At 43.3% G+C, this 22,278-nt stretch overlaps 1 protein-coding gene across 6 annotated transcripts in view; it reads left to right on the top strand.

Annotated features, from left to right (window-relative positions):
- ARMC9 (armadillo repeat containing 9) overlaps window positions 1–22,278 on the top strand; it is a 153,615-nt gene that overhangs the window by 76,999 nt on the left and 54,338 nt on the right. For all 6 annotated transcript variants that reach the window (XM_059393706.1, XM_059393705.1, XM_059393709.1 and 3 more), the window contains exon 19: window positions 4,847–4,902. In XM_059393706.1, the coding sequence (XP_059249689.1) occupies window positions 4,847–4,902 (56 nt within the window). The remainder of the gene's footprint in view (window positions 1–4,846; window positions 4,903–22,278) is intronic.

A 22,278-nucleotide genomic window follows, 5' to 3' on the forward strand; every position in this document is an offset into this window, starting at 1 on the left:
GCTGTAAGGGAGCCGGGGAGACCCAAGCGAACCCATGAAAGAAAGTTCGACCAGATAGTCAAGGCCAGTCTGTCCCAAGACCAGCAATCTCTCATCACACTTCAGGCTTATAGGCAACAGAAAGAATTCAAAAGCAATCACAAACGCCCTGCTCTAACCTTATGTTCTCTTATGTGCACGTCCTCCTTTATTCTTCCCCCACCTTATAAGGCTTCCCTGGGGTCCCAGTGTCCGATAAGGAAAACAAACATCAGTCTCCCTAGCTCCGCTGCAGAAAAGGTCATTCTCCCGCATGCATTCATTCTTTGAAGAAAAATGTATATTGCCTACTGGCTCCATGGGAGGATATGATCCTCTTTCTCTCTGGCTTCCTCCAATGCCATGACAACCTACATCCCATAGTAAGCAGGAAAGGAAGGTGCAGGAAGGCTTGGATGGGACCAGGATGGAGGGGAAGCTCTTTCTGGGGACCCCTGACACCTAGCCTGGCAGAAAGAGGACGTTAGAGGCTTCCAATCAACAGGAAGCAGCTGGGAGAGCAGCCAATGAGGTGTGAAGCCTTGGCTCCCTTCAGGCTAGGGCCCATCTCCATTTGAACATCCTCTCCTGTGGCTCTTACAGAGCAAATGTGATTCATCCCAAATTCAGGTGAGCAAGGAATAGAACTTTATTTTCTGCAACAGAAAATAAAGTTTTGATTTTTTTTTTTAAGTTTTATTTATTTGTGAGAGAGCATGAGTGGAGGGAGGGGCAGAAGGAGTGGGAGAGAGAGAATCTTCCAGCAGACTCACTGCTGAGCACTGAGCCTGGCACAGGGCTCGATCCCAGGACCCTGAGATGATGACCTGAGGTGAAGTCAAGAGTCAGATGCTTAACTTAACCGTCTGAGCCACCCAGGTGCCCCTGCAGTAGCTTCATTTCTGACTTCGAGCCCCAGTTCTGCCAGGCAGGCATATTTACAAAATAACACTAAAGAAAACCTGAACCTCAGTCGGGGTTTGGGTAGGCAACAGTTTGGAAAGCGGGGTAAGGCAGCGAACATTGGTCACTTTCTGCTCTGTGCTCATCAGCCATGCTGAGACCGCCGTCCCAGGCCAGGGTTCCTCTGCGGCCTCAGGGTCACATCTGGGCTGCAAATCTTCTTCAGGGCTGACTCCGTGTTTCAGTATGTCAAGACACAGCCACTTCCATTTCTTTGTCAGTCTTCCCTCCTTCCTGGCAGCCCAGATACAGGGGAGGTCCCCCCGTGCTCTCTGGCAAAACCGGCTCTTTCTCTTACGTAAATCCAGCCCTTGAGCCAGCATGCTGACGAGTGTGAAGAGGGAGGGTCATTTGGCACTTCCATGAGAGCTGTGCTTTGCCAAGAAGTTACTGCGGGGAGAGCTCAAGCTTTATAGACTTGGGTGTCCAGGAAAGGCCTGAGATACACCTGCTCTGTCAGTAAGTTCCAGTTTAAATAAAGAGTGTCAAAAGTACCAATCTTTTGATCTCAAGCACTTGAGTTATTCTGTATTCATGGGACAGTGGCCAGTCCCCAGAGACGATTACCTAGGGAGTCTGCTACTTTGAAACGAAATTAGAAAGTCCCTGAACATTCGGATGGAGGAGCAGACACACACTCACATACCTTGGGCTATGTGTCATGAGCGAGGAGTCAGACTGGACGAATGTACCAGCATGGTGAGGAAAGCCGGAGAGGGTCGGGCTGGAGTTCCCACCTAGTCCAGGCTTCGCCCTAAAGTGGACAGCAGCAGGAAAGTATGAATTAACAGCGTACTAGTTTAAGATATGTGAAATGGCATTGCCACAATCTTTATTTTTTGACTCTCTTAGCTTAGTATCCACTTGTAACATGTAAGTGGGTTTTCAGACCTTCAAGCCCATCTCAGTTCTCTAGCACTATTGTCTTATAAAGTTTTAAGGTTTCCAAATACAAAACTTCTAGTATATTGTAGGAACCTCACCCCACAGGTGGGGAAGGACTGCTCTGGGGAAGCTTAGGGGAAAGCTGACCTGACAAGAAGAGATGACCGCCAGCAGCGACAGCAGGGAGGTTTGTCCCGAATACCAGCCCTCCACAAGGGGTCTGGCAGGGACAAACCAGTCATTGAAGAGAGGACAGGGGCTGGGGCAGAGTCAGCTTCACCAACCGGGCCCGGCCCATGAGGAGACTAGCAGCTCCCCCACCACACCCCTTCATTCCCAGAGTGGGGGCGGCTGGGTTGTGCCGGAGCCCGGCAAGCCGTGCGGGAGGTGAGCAATGCGGGAGACTGGGCTGTTGCCCCCGTTGTGCCCGAGAGAAGAGCTGAAGTTTACAAGGTTCTCCAGTTCTCGGGACTGGATTGTTCTGGGAAGATGTTGCCTCAGATCCAATGGGCTCGGGGGAGCGGGTGTGTCCAAACCAGCCTGTGGCCTCGCAAAATGTCAAAGATTCTCTGTAAAAATGTGGGAGAGGGGGCACCTGGGTGGCTCAGTGGTTTAAAGCCTCTGCCTTCTGCTCAGGTCATGATCCCAGGGTCCTGGGATCGAGCCCCACGTCAGGCTCTCTGCTTAGTGAGGAGCCTGCCTCCTCCTCTCTCTCTGCCTGCCTCTCTGCCTACTTGTGATCTATGTCTGTCAAATAAATAAATAAAAATCTTTTTTAAAAATGTGGGAGAGGGCATTTCTGTATTTGCAAAGGTTTGTAACTGATGAATAAGCCGCAAGCCCATTTTGAAAGGCACTTGCCTGATAGGTGTTTACCGCAGCGGGGCAGAATCATGCTCCTTGCAGGGCGGGAGAGGAAGTTAGTGACCCAGCATTGGCTCCGTTGCAGGAGGACGTGACTATACCCCATCTGCGAAGGGCTTTCCTTGACCACGGTGGGCCCGTGATGGGCAGGGAGGTGTGCGGGCCTCTCTGAGGTAGGAACAGGAGCCTGCATGCTGCCGTCCATGGTCCAGCGTATCAGTGGAGCCTTTCCCTTCAGAATGAGGGTCATGTCAAGGACGATAGGGTGTTACATATTCTCTCCTGTGAAATGGTTTGGGGGTTCAGCCTGGGTGAATCTGCCACCTTCATAGTATACTGAGCGACCTCTTCAAGAATCGCCTTTACCTCCTCTTTCCTCCAACTTCTATTTGACTTCCCAGCCTCTTCTCTCAGGCTTTCGTTACTTTCACATCATCTATTCAGTAAGTGAGTGATCATAAGGGAGATCCGGAGATCCATAAGGAATAAAGGGAGGAGTAAGCCCAGCACTTTGTTCTCCAAGGACTCAATTCCCAGACAGTCCATAGGCCATTCATACATTGGGAAATACTGATCACCCCAAAGTGGCAAGCACTATCAGAGTACTGTCTGCCACAGTACCATATAGTACTTTCATCTACCACAGTACTGTGCTGTCTAGTACTATCTACCATAGTACCATCTAGTACTACCATCTACCACAATACTGTCTACTACTACTGTCTACCACAGTGCTGTCTAGTACTGCTGTCTACCACAGTGCTTTTAGTACTGTCTACCACAGTACTATCTGCTACTACTGTCTACCACAGTACTGTCTAGTACCATCTAGTACTACTATTATAGTGCTGTCTGGTAACACTATCTACCACAGTGCCATCTAGTACTGCTGTCTACCACAGTGCTGTCTAGTACTATCTACTGTAGTACCATCTAGTTCTATAGTCTACCACAGTACTAATACTACTGTTGACCACAGTACTGTCTACTACACTGTCTACCACAGTGCTGTCTACTACTACTATCTACTATAATACTATCTAATATTGCTGTCTACCACAGTGCTATCTAGTATTATCTACCATAGTACCATCTAGTACTACCATCTACCACAGTACTGTGATATCTAGTACTATCTACCACAGTAGATAGTAGTACTACCATCTACCACAATACTGTCTACTACTACTGTCTACCACAGTGCTGTGTGCTACTACTGTCTACCACAGTTCTGTCTAGTACTACTATCTACAGTACTGTCTAGTACTACACTAGTACAGTGCTATCTAGAGAAAATGCTGAGTGTGTTCAGCAGAGAGAAAGAAGTAACTGCTCATTGAGGGATCAGAGAAGTCTTCATGGAGGAGAAGGTAACCAAATGTCTATGTAATACCTGCTGTGTACGTGGCCCTGGGCCAGGTGGTATAGTCCCTGGGCCAGGTGGCGTGTAGTTATAAAATTCCCCCACCCACCCTGGGAAGTAGGTGGCCTGATACCTATTTCACTGATGAAGAAACAGAGGCTTATTCTTTCTCTGATTCCAGTGTGCTTTTATCCCCTTTATAAACTCTTCTACAGCCCATAGTGAATCATGGGAGCCTTCGGGAATCCTGCCTGCCATGGCTACTCTCCCGGCCTCGGTGGACAAATCATGGATTTAGAAATAGACTCAAGTCAAATCCCAACTCTGTCACTTGTGGGAATGTGACCATAAACAAATCCCTTATCCCCTCTATGCCTGTCTTTGCTGTGTGCTATAGAATGGGGATTAGAGTCAACAAAATATTTGTAAGGAGTAAATAAACAACACAAGGCACAGTATCCAGCATGGTGCCTAGCAGTACTCGTTGACTTTATTTCTTCTAAATTCTTCTCAAATTTGTATGCTAGCTTTTAACCTTTCTCATGTCACTGGCCATGCGTACTGGTACAAAGGGGGAGAGAGATTTAAGTTGCCTGGGATGATCTGAGTCTGTGGCTGTGTGGGCACCAGGAACCTGCCTGATTGTTCTGGTACCTCCTCATTCTCTTCTCTGTAGCAGCTGGAAGGGTTCTCGTGGCCAAGGCTCCCTGCTGTGTTTGCAGTTATTCATTCGTTTATTTTTTCTTTATTTAGAAGAGCTACTGGATGGTGTTCTTGAGTCTGACGATGATGAAGATGAAGATGATGAAGTAAGTAGGAGGCTCTTGACACCACATGAAAAACTTGGCCCAGACTACTGAGCTCTTCCTTGCCTTGAAGAGTTAGTCCAGAAAGGGAGATTTCAATCCCTGCTGCCTCATTTCTCGCAGTTCTGGGGGTTGGCTAGAACTCGGCTGGGTGGGTGTCTGCTGGTCTCACATAGGATGTCCTGGGGCTGCTTTCTGTGTCCAAGCTGGCCTCGCGTCCTCCATGGCCTCTCCAAGTGGCCTGTCATCACTCAGCGGTCTCACCCACACTTCCTTCCCAGTTGGTGGTAAAGCTTCAGATCCTCTCTAGGCTTAGCGGTGTCAGAGCATCACTCCTTCCAGGTCCTGCTCAGGGCACATCCCTGGGGGATGGCAGTTAGACCCCACCAAGGCAAGGGTTCGAGGTGGGAGCACTCACAGGTGGCTGCCCCTTGGGTGGGCTCGCTGCAGCCAGCACACAGACGCCGTGCTCCACAGCACTTGGGTGTCATGGGAAGTTCATAGACAACAGTTCTTCAGTGTGAATCTTGTGCCTCGAAGGGGCGTGAGCCTCCGCTGGTCTTCCCCGTGGTTGGGAGTACTGGGTGCAGAGGCTCCCTGTGAGAACCTCTAGGGTCAAAGGTTTGGTTCACTGGACTCCTTTAATTGCATTGTTTTCATATGGGTTTCCACAACTGTGACAAATCTGCTTGCCTGGTGTTTTAAAGCGCAAAGTTTCAGAACCAACGTGGGCGAGTCTCGTGAAGTAGTGTAGAAAATGGGGACTCCTGCACTATAGACGGGTTTCCCAGCTGACAAGCTTTTTCCTTGTTTTTCCTTCAGACCTTGAAAAAACATGCACATGGCCCTCTCCAGTTCTCTGTAGGAGTGATTGGCTTACAGTCCTTCAATTAGTCCTGAAGTGAATGTTTGGAGGCTAGGTTTCTCCTCGGAGCTGTGGTCCCTCGGTCCCAAAGGTGTACAAAAGCCAGACTTTGTCCATCGGTGGCACCAGCTGGGGAAGAGAGTTCAGTTAGGAGCCCTCCACCAAAGTGGACAGTGGCCCGAAGGTCTGCCAGGGACAGTCCCTCACACAGGCAGCTTCCTGCCTGCCACTTTCTTCCTGACCTATAGGTGGCAGCAGCTGGTGCTCATGCTCAGTCCCCCTTTGTCCGGCAAGTGCAGCTCTGGACCTTGGCAGGGGGCTCCTGGCCAGCACCTTCTCTGGACACCCTTTCCACTCCTTACTTTGGGAAGGGAGGCCCAGAGAGGGGAGGGGACCAGCCTCAGGTCACACAAAGTCGTTGGCAGTAAAACTTCTTTAGGACAGGGATTGGCAGGCTTTTTCTGCAAAGAGAAAAGTAGTAAATACTTTAGGCTTTGTAGGCTGCTGGGGTCTCTGTTCCAACCACTCACCTCAGCAGTTGTAACACAGAGTAGCCATCAGCAATACACAAATGGACGAATGCAGCTGTGTTCCCAGAAAATTTTATTTATGGACACTAAAATTTGAATTCCAGTTGATTCTTACGCTTCACTAAACATTTGTTTTCAAATGTTTAAAGACGTAAAAATTACTCTCAGTTTGCTGGCCTTTCAAAAGCAGGCATAAAGGAGGGCACGTGATATAATGAGCACTGGGAGTCATGCAACTGATGAATCAGTCACTGACCTCTATTCTGAAACTAATACTACACTGTATGTTAATTAAAAATTTAAATAAAATAAAATTTGAAAAAACCCAAAAGCATCTTGACCTGTGGGCCATTGTTTGCCAGCTTCCAGAGGGAGCCCAGCTCCCCAACTCAGTCTTCTCAGGGCTGTGATAAGACTCCTGGTTTGTGTCTGGCCCTTCAGTACTGTTTTAAATTATATTTTGAGTTACTGTCTTAATTATTTAATTCCAGTGAGTTTTTGTCGTTATGTCCAAAAGTTCCCCTCAAGATCTACTTTTCCTCCTCTTATGTTACCTCCTTGGGGTTTTGTGTTTGCTTTGGATTTTTTGTTTGTCTTGTTGCTGTTAACCCCTTTGTATTGTGAAGAAAAATTCATTTGATTCAACTATTCTGTTAATGATGGGAATTCAACTTTGGGAAATATCCCTGTGGAAACAATTATAGTCTACTAAAAATGAAGGAATATAGAGATCTTTTATTTATTTATTTATTTAAATATTTTATTTTTAAGTAATCTCTACACCCAGCGTGGGACTCGAACTCACAACACTGAGATCAAGAGTTGCATGTTCCACTAAGTCCGCCAGTGCTCCTTTTAATTGTCTGGACTTTTAGCTATCCTGTGCAGACTTTTATTTTAAGAGGCTAGTGTTTGAAAGTATTTGTTGTGATAACTAGAATTTTCAGAAGATTATAGGAGGAGTGTAGTCAGGAGATTGTAAGGAAAGGATCCAGCATTTGGGGCAGAACTTGACGCTTTGTGCTGAACTCTGGTCCACAGGTGCTGGACTTTGCCTCCCCTGTGACCCTGACAGCCCCACTGCAGAGATTAGCAAGGGCACCCTGGGGAAAGCTGAGCTGTCTGTGTTTCACTCAGCCTTCATCAAGGGTCAGTGTGACTTTTTAAATTGGAAAGAGAAAGGAAAGTGAAAGATGCCCAGACTTAGACTGTCGCTGTAGTGTGGCCACCACCTCCCAAACAAAATTATTTTCAAAGCCTCTGATCATATGTCATTTTGCTTAGCCATGTAAAATATTTTTTAATTTATTATTTAAACCCAAAACACAGATAAAGAGCCAGTGTTTTCAGGAAGCTGCTCAATGCTTCTCAAAATAAAATGTCTCTACTGGGGTGTGGCCAGAAGCCACATGGAGTTATGCTCATTTTGCCTTCTGTTGAGTTAACATTTGTGACTTGTGACTTGTGACTGCGGCCCTGGGTTCTGCCCCCCTAGAAACTCAAGAGAACCCCCATATGCAAAATCCAATTTTTCTCTTTTATTTCTAAAAATATAATGACTTGTCCTGATGTGCTGACGCTCAGTGAAGTCTGCTCTACATACATTTATATGCCAAAATAAAAAAGTGTAGAGTTAGAAACGTTTTTTCCAACTTCAAGATTGTCTAGGGTATAATGTCACATAGGAAAAGGAAATCACAAAGTGAGGTGAGCACTATAATTCAGTTTCAGAAAAAAGACCCATAAATACACACCCTGATGAATGATGTGTGTGCCTCTGTATACGCGTAGCAGAAGGGCATGGAAAGTTACGAGCCCTCTTTGTTGACCCTGGCAACTACCTTGGGGGGGGGGTAGGAGGGGTAGGAGGAGGAAATGGAGGCGGGGGGGGGGGGGGGGGGGGGGGGGGGGGGCGGCGAGGCCTGGGTCAGCCAGAGAGAGCTGCCTGTGAAGTGACAAGTGAGCAGAGGGCGGCTGCTGAGCCCTTCTGAAGACGGATGGGGCAAAAGCCAAATTGAGTAGTTGGGGAGCAGGTGGGAAGTGGGAGAAGGGAGCCGGTGAGTACGTGCAGCTCTTCCCACAAATCCAGTTGTAAGCAAGACAGAGAGTGGGGTAGTGGCTAAGCAGGGCAGTTTTGTTCTGCTCTCTTCTAATCTGGGAGAGACCCAAGCAGGCTGAAATGCTGCTGAGAAGGATCCAGCTGGGAGGGGAGAGAGGCAGGAAGACAGACAAAGGGTGGCATCAGAAGGACAGGGGTTTTCATTATTTTCACAATTGCTTCTTGTGCTCTCATGGCCCACAAGCCCCCAGACCCATTTAAACCTCCAGAGAAACAAAACCATCCTTAGATAAGCTTGGACGATACAGACAAGAATAGGCAGGTGACCATGACAGTGTAAGGGTTTGAACACATCTCACCATTAGACAATAATACAGTTTATTTTAGTATTAAGTGTATGTCATGTGTTCCCCCAAGAGCTGCCAGTAAATCACAGGGCTCAGAAACTGTGTTTCTACCACAAACAGCTTGTTTCCTTACGACAGTTTAGGGTGAGGTGTCCAGCTTATAAATGGAAAAGAAAGGCTTTCCTGTGCTGTTTGAGAAGATGGATTTTAAGACAAATATTCTCCCCTCTTAACAAAACAGGTGTACGTGCCAGGTGAGATCAGCCACCTGGTAAAGAGAAATTTACTCGCTGGTTGCCACGTAAGTGACAATCAAATACTCAGCAATTTCCTTCTCTGGAGATTTCTCAAACATAAGAGTCATTCGTTTATTTAGTCAACAAATATTTGAGCGCTTTGAAATAACATTATTCTAGGAAGTAATGGGGAGGGGATACAAAAGAAATCTAAAAGAATATAGGTGGCTTATAATACCTCCAAGAGTTTAAAATTTGGTTAAGCGAGACCATCGCTGGTGTGGTACGTGTGCTCACTTGTCTGCTCACAACAAGCCTGCGAGAGCTACTCTTCCTGGTCCCATTTCACAGATGGAGAAACAGAGGAAATCCATTAGCAAGGGCACCCCGGGGTTCGCACTACTAATAAGTAAGCAAAGGAGCTTGGAATTAAACCCAGCTGGGCTGACTCGCCAGTCCACGCCATTAACCACTGCCTGGTTTTGTCTCTCATGAGACAGATGTGAATATGGAGAAACAGTTAACAAATGATAGAAAACGAGTATATGATTATCAGTTCCCAGATGTGATAGAAACGGGAAGTACGTACAAATTCCGAGTACTGCGAGAGTCCTGGAACATGACTGTCTCAACAGGCCTTCCTAAGCCTAGGATGAAAGGGGAGAGGACTGGTTGGATGAAGAGGAGGGTACAGTCAGGAAAGCAGGAGAGGCATCTTCCAGGGAAGAGAGCATCAGCTTACCATTTACTGCTCCTATAACCCACAACAGTGTGTGTATGTGCTTTCTTATTTTCCTTGTAAGATACATACACACATAGGGATACCTGGGTGGCTCAGTTGGTTAAGTGTCTGCCTTGGGCTCAGGTCATGACCTCAAGGTCCTGGGATCGAGCCCCGCATTGGGTTTCTTGCTCAGAGAGGAGTCTGCTCGCCCTGCTTGTGCTTTCTCTCTGTCAAATAAATAAGTAAAATCTTAAAAAAAAAAAAAAAAAAAAATTATATAAATATATATTTATTTATAACTAAGTAAAAAAATACCAGAATATATACAGTATACATGTAGGTGCAAATGTCCATGTATGTTTTCATCGATACTGGTTTTACAAAATGAGATAGCATAGATACAGATGCAAACACACACATACACAGTGTTGCCTTTTTTTCCTGTTAATATTTTCTGGAAATCCCTCTCTAAGTCAGCCAGCAGAACAAACTGATTCTTTTAAATGCCATACATAAATGTACAGTTTTCTAGACTTTTGCTTTGTCAGACAATCCTGCGTCAATATCTTTGTAAAGATACAAAGATGGTATCTTTGTACTTATGCGCTTATGTACCCAGTGCTTTTATTTATATGGGCTTTTGTTGCTGGGTTGCAGTGTATTTGTGTTTTCAATCATAATAGATTTTTCCAGATTGTTCTTCAAAAAGGCTATAACAGTTAAGATTTCAATAAGAGTGGGGGAGGAGACTTTTCCCTCCATCTCCAACCAGTCGTGAGTGAAATCACTCTATTTTTGCTATTCTCTCAGTGAAAAAGTGCTGTCTCGTTATCTTAATTTGCATCTCCACTGCATAGTATGAGTGTCTTTTATGTTCATTTTATTGGGTATTTGGATTGGCCATGCTGTAATTTCCTATTCGTGGCCTTTCCCCATTTTTAAAATCGGGTTTGTCTTTCCATGTCACTTTCTGTGAATTCCCTGTTTACTACAGGTACAGGTCCTTTTTCACCTTCATTGCCCAAAACTGGAAGACGCATCTTTTATTCATTGCCATATTTTTATTTATATCTTTTGTTAAAACTCTTTTGAATTTTTAAAAAGCTAAATAAATTGACTTCTTTTACAGTTTCTGGGTCTCTGTCCTGATTAAGGTTTCCCTGAACCTTAAATGTTATGTGTAGTCTCCTGGATTTTTTCCTAAGACTTTATTTTTTCATTTAAATTTTAATTATTAAATATGTATTTTTTAAATTTTGGTTTGGTTTTTTAAAAAATGTTATTTAGATATATATAGAGAGAGAATGAGAGAGCGCAGGAGCGGAGGGAGGGGCAGAGGAAGAGGGAAAGGGAGAAGGAATCTCCAGCAGACTCCCCACTGAAAAGGGAGTGGGACAATGCAGAGCTCAGTCCCACAATCCTGAGATCATGCATGACCTGAGGCAAATTCAAGGGTCAGCCGCTTAACCACCCAAGCCACCCAGGTTCCCTGACTGTTTCTTAAGTAAACTAAATATATCTCCAATATGGAAGTCAAACTCATAACACTGAGATCAAGAGTCTCGTGCTCCTCTGACTGAGCCAGCCAGCCACCCCAATTTTTAAATATTACATAGAAAAATGTATATAATATTTATGTGAGGCTTGAAGTAACTTCTGAAATTTTAGGTTTCAGAACATTTTTACATGGTTAAAAATTACTGAAGGGACACCTCAATAGCACAAGCAAGGGGAGTGGCAGGCAGAGGGAGAAGGTGAAACAGGGTCCCTGCTGAGTAAGGGGCCCAATGTGGGACTTGATCCCAGGACCCTGGGATCACAGCCTGAGCTGAAGGCAGATGCTTAAGGAACTCAGCAACCCAGGTGCCCCCAAATAAGATTTTTTTTTTTAGATTTTACTTTATTTGAGAGAACGCAAGCAGAGCAAGCAAGAGAGAACATGGAGGGGAGGAGCAGAGGGAGAGGCAGAAGCAGAGTCCCCACTGAACAGGGAGCCTGATGCCAGGCTCCATCCCAGAACCCTGGGACCATCACCTGAGCTGAAGGCAGCCTTTAACTGACTGAGCCACCCGGGAGCCCCAGATATTTTTATAAAAAATATTACTTTCCCGGGACACCTGGGTGGCTCAGTGGGTTAAAGCCTCTGCTTTCAGCTCAGGGTCATGGTCTCAGGGTCCTGGGATCGAGCCCTATGTCGGGCTCTCTGCTCAGCAGGGAACCTGCTTCTTCCTCTCTCTCTGCCTGCCTCTCTGCCTACTTGTGATCTTTGTCTGTCAAATAAATAAATAAAATCTTTAAAAAAAATATTACTTCCCCCAAAAAATGTATTAAGAAGAGTGTAGCATTGTATTTTATTTTTGCAAATCTCTTTAATGTCTGGATTAGAAAATGGTTGGATTCTCAAATCCTCTTCTGGATTCCGTCTGTTGAAATATGTTATAGTTGAAAGGGATAGAGTATTTTTAGTAGCCTTTTTGCATAGACATTTTTTTCTTTGATACTACTTCAAAATTGGACAGGTGATAGTTTGTTAAAGGTTAGTTGCAACATAAAGTCAAACACCAATACCAACAAATCTTTTTTATTTTTTTAAAATCTGTTAGTCTCTTTTGCATTTTGTTAATCTTATTTTCTGATTGTTCATTACTAGTGTATAGAAATACAATTGATTTTTATCTGTGACCTAAAACCTTACTGAACTCTTTTATTACCTCCAAGAAGCTTTCTTTTCTTTTGTTTCGTGATGGGTTCCTTAGATGTCTTTTATATTCTTTTTTTGCCTAAATTGCCCAGGCTACAACTTCTAGTACAGTGTTGAATACAAGTGGTTAGAGGGGACACCTTTGTCATTTTCCTGATCTTAGGGGGAAAGATTTCTGTCTTTTACTGTCCAGTGGGATGTTAGTTGTAAATTCCTCACAGAGGCTCATTCTCAGGCTGAGACACTGCCCTTCTTTTCAGAGTTCGTCAAGTGTTGGGTTTTGCCAAATCTTTTTCCACGTTAAGATGATCGTGTGAGGTTTTTTTTTTCTTTCTTTCTGTTAACACAGTGAATGACATTGATTGTTTTCATATTTTAAACAACTCGAGTTTCTGAGAAAAATCCTGCTTTATCTTGATTGATAATCCATCCCTTTTATATGTTGCTGTATTTGGTTTGCTAGTATTTTGTTGAGGACTTTTGTATGTATATTCATAATAAATATTGGGCTACAGTTTGACTTCTCTTATGATGTCTTTAGTTTTTAATATTCACTTGAAATATAGATGACATACAATATCATACTTGTTTAAGGTATACAACATAGTGATCAACAATTATATACACCTCTTGCTCTAGTTTTATATCAGGATAATACTGGCCTTATAATGTGAGTTGGAACATGTTCCTTCTATTTTCGGAAGAGTTTGTGAACGGCTAGTATTAATTCTTCTTTAAACAAATGTTAGGCTTCACCAGTACAGCCTTCTGGACCTGGGTTTTTCTTTGTGGGAAGTTTTTTTTTTTTATTACTGATTTGATCTCTTCGCTTGTTATAGGTCTGTCTATCCAGATTTTTTTTTTTTTTTTTACTTCTTGTTGAATCACTTTCTATAATTTGTGTCTTTCTAGGAATTTGTTCACTCTGTCCAAGACATCTGATTTGTGTACAGCTGTTCATAGTATTGCCTTCTGAACATTTAGCTTTCTGTGAGGTCCGAAATGTCCCACCTTTCATTCCTGATTTTAGTAATTTGAGTCTTCTCTCTTTTTCTTGGTCAGCACTGTGGACTGCATAGCGTCCTCTCATATTCTCGTACGGAAGCCCTGGCCCCCAGTGTGGCTGTATTTGAAGACAGGGTCTCTAAGGAAGTAATTTGGGTTTAAGGAAGTCATAGCTGATCAGATAGGATTAGTTCCCTTATGGCAAGAGGCATTATAGAACACTTTCACCACTGTGTGAGGACACAGGGAAGGTGGCTCTGTACAAGTCAGGAAGAAAGCTCTGCTCTCACCAGGGAGCAAAACAGCCCACACTCTGATCTTGAACTTCCCAGGCTCCAAAACTATCAGAAATACACTGCCGTTGGTTAAGCCATTCAATCTATGGTATTTTGTTATGGCAGCCCGAGCTGACTAAGACTGTCAGTCTAGCTAAAGTTTTGTCAATTTTGTTGGTCTTTCCAAGAACCAACTTTTTTTTAAAATTTTTTATTTTTTATAAACATATATTTTTAACCCCCAGGGTACAGGTATGTGAATCACCAGGTTTACACACTTCACAGCACTCACCATAGCACATACCCTCCCCAATGTCCATAACCCCACCCCCCTTCTCCCAACACCCCTCTCCCCAGCAACCCTCAGTTTGTTTTGTGAGATTAAGAGTCACTTATGGTTTGTCTCCCTCCCAATCCCATCTTGTTTCATTTATTCTTCTCCTACCTCCTTAACCCCCCATGTTGCATCTCCACTTCTTCATATCAGGGAGATCATATGATAGTTGCCTTTCTCTGCTTGACTTATTTTGCTAAGCATGATATGCTCTAGTTCCATCCACGTCATTGCAAATGGCAATATTTCATTTCTTTTGATGGCTGCATAGTATTCCATTGTATATATATATCACATCTTCTTTATCCATTGATCTGTTGATGGACATCTAGGTTCTTTCCATAGTTTGGCTATGGTGGACATTGCTGCTATAAACATTTGGGTGCACGTGCCCCTTTGGATCACTATGTTTATATCTTTAGGGTAAATACCCAATAGTGCAATTGCTGGGTCATAGGGTAGTTCTATTTTCAACATTTTGAGGAACCTCCATGCTGTTTTCCAGAGTGGTTGCACCAGCTTGCATTCCCACCAACAGTACAGGAGGCCAAGAACCAACTTTTTATTTTGTTGATTTTCTTTGTTGTTTTTCTGTTCTCTGTTGTACTTATCTGTGCCCTAATCTTTATTATTTCCTTCCTTCTGCTTTTCTTTTTCTGGTTCCTTAAGGTGTAAAGTTAGGTTATAGACTTGAAAGCCTTTTTTTTTTCTAATGTAGGCATTAAATACAGACATTAAATATATACCGCTCTAGCGGGGAGGATGTGATAGGTTTGCACCATTGGTGGGAATGCACACTGGTGCAGCCACTGTGGAGAACAGTACGGAGGGTCTTCAGAAAGTTAAAACTAGAATTACCATAGGATCCAATAATTGCACTTCTGGGTATTTAGCCAAAGACACAAAAACACTAGTTTGAAGGGATACATGTACTCCTATGTTTACTGCAGCATTATTTACAACAGCCAAGGTATGGAAGCAGCCCACATGTCCATCAAGTGATGAATGGATACAGAAGATGTGGTGTGTATATACATATATGTGTATACACACACACATATAATGAAATATTATCCAGCCACATAAAAGAATGAAGTCTTGCCATTTACAAAGACATGGATGGAGATAGAGAGTATTATGCTAAGTGAAAGAAGTCAGTCAAAGAAAGACAAATACCTTCTGATTTTACTCATATGTGGAATTTAAGAACCAAAACAAATGAGCAAAGAGGAAAAAAGAGAGAGAAGCAAACCAAGAAACAGACTCTTAACTAGAGAGAACAGAGGTGATGGGGATTAAGGAGCACGCTTGTTGTGATGAGCACCGGGTTATATATGGAATAGTTCAGTCACTATATTGTACACCTGAAACTAAAGTTACACCATATGTTAACTAACTGGAATTTAAAGAAAACAGAAAAAAAGGGAGAGAGAGAGAATGACACCTGACAGGTGCATGCCCAGCTTACCTAACATGGAATATGTGTCACCAGTGCTATAAATCTCCACCAGCGCTATAAATTTCCCTCCGAGTACTGATTTTGCTGCATCCCCTAGGTTTTGGAAAGTTGTGTTTTCATTTTCATTTATCTCAAAATATTTTCTACTTTTCCTTGTGATTTCTTCTTTGGCCCATTGGCTATATATAAGTGTGTTCTCAACAAGCCCTTGAGGACAAGGCTGTTGAGAACTGAACAAGATCTCAGATCAAATAAAGACAAGCCCGGTGAGAGGGGTTTCCAGGAGCTTACCAGATAGGTTAAATAATGACAGTTCTCTTGGAATGGGCTTCTGGGGAACTCAAAGCCCATCTGCTCCCTCTAGGAACTGCTTGGCTGCTGCTTTTCACTTTGATTGCAAGACTAGTGGTTTTCAAGGAGCTGGAGAGAGAGAGGTAAAAGGGAAGTTTAAATGTGACAGCATTTGCTGTTTGTCCTGACAATTAGTTGTTGGGTTTTTTGTTTGTTTGTTTGTTTCTTGAAGAAGCACCCCTCAAATTGTCACAGACCATTGGTTAATTTCCAGAATTCTGAAAAATTTGATTTGGACAATCTTCGCCAGGGTTTTCCTCACTTTTTTAATGGAATGGATTTTCAAAAGTTCTCACTTCACAATTCCTGCTGACATCCTATTTGACTTTGAATAGCTCTTTTACCCAGGCATGATTTTGTATTTTCATACATTAATCATTTGAGAAATAAAGGTTTTTTGGTTTTGCATTCCTCCCAAATGTTGCTATATTTCATTATAAACCATCCAAGTATTTCATTAGTTAATATTGCCACTGATCTCATTAGAAAAGTCTTTAGTTATTGAAAAGCTATTAAACTCACAGTGGCAGGAACAATTTTTTTTTTTAATTTTGTTTTTGAACTCCTGAGAGTTCAAATTTTATTATTGGTAACAGATATTATCAGTTGTTTTCCTTAAAGTGACAAGCTCATCTCATTCAGTTTTGAGAAAATGTCTGCTAAACACCCAAGTCTGAAAACCCATAGTTTGTCTATCATTCTCTCAAGTAAAAATACTGTTCCTTGAAAAAATTGCCTAGATAGGCTTGCAACTCAGATAATCTTACAAATCTTTTTCAAGATAACCATCATGTACATCCCATTTTGTTACAGAGATGTTAAAAAGAGACAAGAGTTGAGTTTAATCAAATTCCTGCTGCTTCATCAAGGACTTTTTTTTTTTTTTTCTGACAGAACACATGCATGTATCAGCTGGAAGGCGGGGCAGAGAGAGAGAGACTCTTAAGCAGGCTCCATGCTCAGCACGGAGCCCAACTTGGTGCTTGATCCCACAACCCTGAGACCATGGCCTAAGCCAGAATCAAGGGTCAGACCCTCAACCTGCCTGAGCCAGGCAGGCCTCATCAAAGACATTCTTAAATGAAACTCTATCTACCATCTTTCTGTCATTGATCTGTCTACCACTTTTCTGTCTCTCCATCCATCTATCAATCTATCCATCTGTCTACTTATAGTCGCAGTGGAGAAGACAGTGACTGCTACTTGGGTTTGGTAGCACTGCCTGATTGACACTCAGGTCCCAGTGGTTTTACCCTCTGTTGTGTCTGTACCATCAGTGTAAATGTCAGCACAGTTGTTCCAGGATAAACCACAAAAGTCAATACCTTAAATATTTTATCTAGCAACTCTTGTTGCTTGTTGCCAAGCAACAACAACAACAAAACTTTATGCAAACAATCTTTGATAACTAGTTGCTGTTGATACTGGATAAAGAAACCAAATAGCAAGTCCAGGCATACTTCTGCGGATGAGATATTTAACTCAGCATTCAGGTTTGCGCTTAATCTGTGCTTCAACAAGCTACTGTTTCATTGCAAAGTAGCATGTTGTAATTTCTTTTGTTAACTTTTTCAGCAGGCATTCAGCAGTGTAAACTCTATGAGGCTAGTGTATATGTTTCTTCAGCCAAGACAATAATTGCCTGTCAGGATTCTTCAGTGGCTCTGTTTTTATTAATAATTTGGGTGGGGGGATAATTTTAGATTGGCAGAAAAAAATACAGAGTTCCCATATACTCATCACACAGCTTCAGTGGCTTTTTAATTTCTAGTTTGAAAGAAAGTTAAAACAAGTTTTTAGGTTTTGACTTTTAAAGAATTTATCACATCTCTGTTTAAATTTATCAGATCCTGCTTCTTTCAACTCACAATGATTGTTCTCAAAATTATACCTCAGCTTAATTGGCATTATAATATTATCCATAAAGATTTTATTCCATAGGACACAATAAGGCAACTTGTTGATATCTATAAAACTGAGGGAAAGATAGCTTCTATATAATTCCATTTATTTGCTCAGCTTCTTTGGAAAACATCCCTTCCTTCCATGAGCAGAGAACTTCCTGATAAATCAGCTTCATTTTTCTCAGCATCTTTTCATATAAATGATACAGCTTTGGTTTGAGAAATGGGGTCCTCTGATCTTCCTTTTTAAGCCAATGATCTATCCTTACAAATACAAGAAAAAATACCATAAACAATGTTCTCTTAGGATAAATGATTCTTAAATTTTAAAATAACAGAGGTTTTTTTGTTTGTTTTTAAATATTTCATTTATTTGAAAGACAGGGAGAGTGAATGCATGTATGCACACAAGTGGGAGCAAGGGGGAGGGCCAGAGGGAGAGGAAGAAGCAGACTTCCTGCTGAGCAGGGAGCCCAGTGTGGGCCTCAGTCCCAAGACCCTGGGATCATGACCTGAGCCAAAGGCAGACGCTCAACTGACTGAGCCACCCAGTTGCCCCTAAAATAACAGTTTTAGAGAAAACCTTAAAAATTAAAAAAGCTCCTGAAAAATTACAAAAATAGTATTCCAAAATAAAACAATAAGTGTACTCATAGTCAGTTTCCACAGAGGAGCAAGGAAAGATTTGATTTCAAAATAATAATATATTGAGAATAATATATTGAGTGATAATGAAATTATATCAGTTATAGTAGATGTAACCAAGATAGCTAGTACAAGAGAAGCACAAGAGAAGAACAGAAGACACTTATTTATATCCTAAACCTTAGAAGTTGCTAGAAAATATAATACTCAAACATACATTAGTTATCAGAGTGATACATATCATGTAGCCTCTAGAAAACTTCACTGTATTGTAAGAGAATGAGAGTTAAAAAGGCAAGTATTATTGCTATTGAAATAATTATATATTATTTTTATATCTTATAAATTATAGTGTATAAGTATATTGTAGTTGTGAACATGGCTTAGACTTCATACACTCTCTGAGGTCTTAAGGCCTCCAAAGTTTCCCCAGACCACACTCTGAGAACCACTGGTTTACAGTTTTGTACAATCTTTATGAGTTTAAGTATTACAGTTTACTTTTGACTTTATAAAATGGATACAAGGATTTTTCATCTCTTGCTAAGGGCTGGAATTTGTTTTGTTTTGTTTTACTCTGTCTTATCAAATCAATTCTTCTTTCCCCACGCATTCCTTATGGCCCAGTGACACATGCACCCTCTTTCCTAAGGAAATGAAGCTGGTCAGGTGCAGGAAGGAGATGGCTAGTGGGCGGGTCTGTGGTTGACCTCCTAACCCAGGTGGCTGCAGTCAATTCAGACCCAGTGGCCATCTCATGTTGCTGACTGTGACACAGGAGGGCTAGCTAGACTTTTTCTTTTTTCAAAATCATATTTCCTATAACATTAATGCAGAAAACTGGGTCTTATTCCTTTAAAATAAAAGTTCATGTAATTTTCAACATAGAACTCAATATAACACTCTTTTTAGATGCATTTTACCAAATCAAGGCCCTGGGTAGAAACATTAGTATCCAAAGAAAGGTGGCAGGCAGTAGAACAGATCCTAGCTTTTATAACATCCGTGTATGTTATGATCACTAAGGAATAATTAAATTCAAATCACTTTTCACAGTTTCTGGAATATTCTAAGCCCTTGGTGAATGTTAGCTTTCATTATTATTGGCATGATGATTATGGTCATCGTCATTCGTATCTCCTCCAGCATCAGCTCCAGGCCCACGAGGCCTTGCTGTGAAGAACCACATATACTGTTTCTGCACCCAGTGTCCCATCTCTGGCCCTTGTGGCTGTGTGGATGCCATAGAGGAGCCCTAATAAGGATATAGCCTCAGGTGTTTTAAAATATAGTGTATTAATAGAAAATTTAACATTCAGTAAGGCTAACAGATCAGAAGACAGGTGTCTTTGAAAAGATAGCTTGTAGTGTCCACAATAGCCAAACTATGGAAAGAGCCCAGATGCCCATCGACAGCTAAATGGCTAAAGAAGGTGTGGTAAATATATATATATAACTCAGCCATTCAAAAAAAATGAAATCTTGCTATTTGCAATGATGTGGATGGAACTTGAGGGTATTATGCTTAGCGAAATAAGTCAGAGAAAGATAGTTATCATATGATCTCACTCAAATGTGGAATTTACAATACAAAACAGAGGAGCATAGGAGAAGGGAGGGAAAAATAAAACAAGAGGAAATCAGAGGGGGAGACAAACCAAAGAGACCCTTAATCATAGGAAACAAATTGCGGGTTGCTGGAGGGGAGGGGGGTGAGGGATAGGGTAACTGGGTGATGGACATTAAGGAGGACATGTGATGTAGTGAGCACTGGGTGTTATATAAGACTGATGAATACTAACTCTACCTCCGAAACTAATAGTACACTATATGTTACTTAATTGAATCTAAATTTAGAGAAAAAAATAGTTTTTTACTCACAGTTCCCACGAGTCAAGGGCAGCTACATCCTGGGGGACTACACAGGGAGCATCAGGGTCAGTTGGAAGTCAGAGGGAGGGAAGGGAAGTGGGGCCCAGAGCATTTACTGTGGTTTCTGCAGGAAGGATGAGTGAAGTAGGTAAGCAGGTTTAGGATCCGCCAGTTTGAATAGTTTCCCTGAGCTCTATGGCCTAGGGGCTATCCCTAGTTGTCTGGCACCTGGGCCTAGGGTGATGGGGGCAGGTGGGTAATAGTCCTGAGTGTGAGAGCAGGAGGTGGTTGGGCTGTGGCATGGGCTGTGGATTGGCTGGCTTGCCTTTGAAAGGTATGTTTGCTAGCGAGTTGCTCACGGTCTGTAGGAATTGGCTAGGCCTGGGAGAGGCAGTCCTCTGAGGGCCAGCAAGGCCCCAGATGTCAGAGCATCAGATAAAGAAAACAGGAGATGTAGTTAATGCACAAGGCTTCCACAGTCTGGGTCTGCTGAACTTCTAGTCCCCTCTCCCTCTTCTCCCTGAAATGGACTCTCCAAGCATGGAGAAGCTCTGGGGACATTACATGGTCTCAAAGCTCCCCACCCCCCGATTTCCCACTTCCAGCACCACCGCCATTGCAGCCACTCGGGGTTCCAGGCCTGGTACAGTTACTGCATCTGATTATACGATTCACCCTGATTCCCTTGTTATTCACCCTAACTGATAAAAGCTAGAGTCTTCCAAAAAGAACTTTTATTTAAAAACCAGAAGAAGAAACTTAGCAAATAAGAGAGGTATCAGTTAGGGTCCAGAGCTCCACTACAGAGTGGTGGTCATCAGGCGGAGGAGTGGTGTGAGCCCTGAGCCCAGGCCTCACCCAGCCCAGGATGGTTCACTTTGGCCTTGGCTGTGCAAAGCAGGAGAGCGGCACATGGCACATGGCAGCCGGGCTGCGGGAAATGGAGAACCCCTGAATTGTCCCAGGCCGGGGAAGGGTACGAACAGTGCTGTGCCCCCAAGAAGATTCATCTGGCCTTGGTGTTCAAGGGAACTACAGATCCAGAAGGCTCAAAATTACTCAGCAGGCAGTATCTTTTGAGGAATTATCATGTGCCAGCCGGGACCAAGAGCTTTATAGGCTTTTTTCCATTTATTCATCATACCTCTGCCATCAGGAAGGTTCTGTTATCAGCCCTATGTGTACTGGATGAGAAAACCCAAGCTTAGAGAGGCCCAGGAACTTGCTCAAGGTTGCAGGCATAGTTACTGGTAGGGCTGAGGCTTGAACCCAAACTGGTAGGACAGCCAGGGCCCTGACCCCCTTTCTGCTGTGCACTTCAGTGGGGACAGGCCAGTGGCAGGAAGGTGCTCTGCGGGCAGCTCCTGTGGGCCAAACCCACCTGAGTGTGCCCTGCCTCGGTGTGTCACAAGGAGCTGAAGGCTGGGGTAACTTGTGGAGGATGGTAATGCCTTTAGCAGAATTGAGGCACACAGGCTTAAGGGGGCATATCCTGTGCAGGGTGAAACTTGGTTTTTTTTTTTTTTTTTTTTTTTTTTTTTTTAAGATTTTATTTATTTGACAGACACAGATCACAAGTAGGCAGAGAGGCAGGCAGAGAGAGAGGAAGGGAAGCAGGCTCCTCCCCAAGCAAAGAGCCCGATGCGGGGCTTGATCCCAGGACCCTGGGATCATGACCTGAGCCAAAGGCAGAGGCTTTAACCCACTGAGCCACCCAGACACCCCTGAAACTTGGTTTTAAATGGAGCAGTACATACCACGATCTAGCTACAACAGAAAGTGATGGGGTCTAGAACTAGTCCATTTCTACGCAGGTGTCCCTCAGGTGGCATTGCGTTCCACAGACAAAGGCATACTGTCGAGTGCCTGGGCCATGACCTCCTTTCTCTTCTGTCACCTTCCTGTACAACCTGCAAGATGGCAGACCCACCAGAAACTGCACCCTTCCAGAGAGCCTCCAGCAAGCTGCTCTCCATGAACCACCTCTGCTGGGTTGCCCACAGTGGTCAGCTTGCTGGGCCTGGTGCAGATGTGCTTTCTATTCCCCGTTACCTAATTAGCAGAGAAGTGTG

This window comes from Mustela nigripes, chromosome 3 (genome assembly GCF_022355385.1).
Source record: "Mustela nigripes isolate SB6536 chromosome 3, MUSNIG.SB6536, whole genome shotgun sequence".
In the NCBI taxonomy this organism is placed as follows: domain Eukaryota; kingdom Metazoa; phylum Chordata; class Mammalia; order Carnivora; family Mustelidae; genus Mustela; species Mustela nigripes.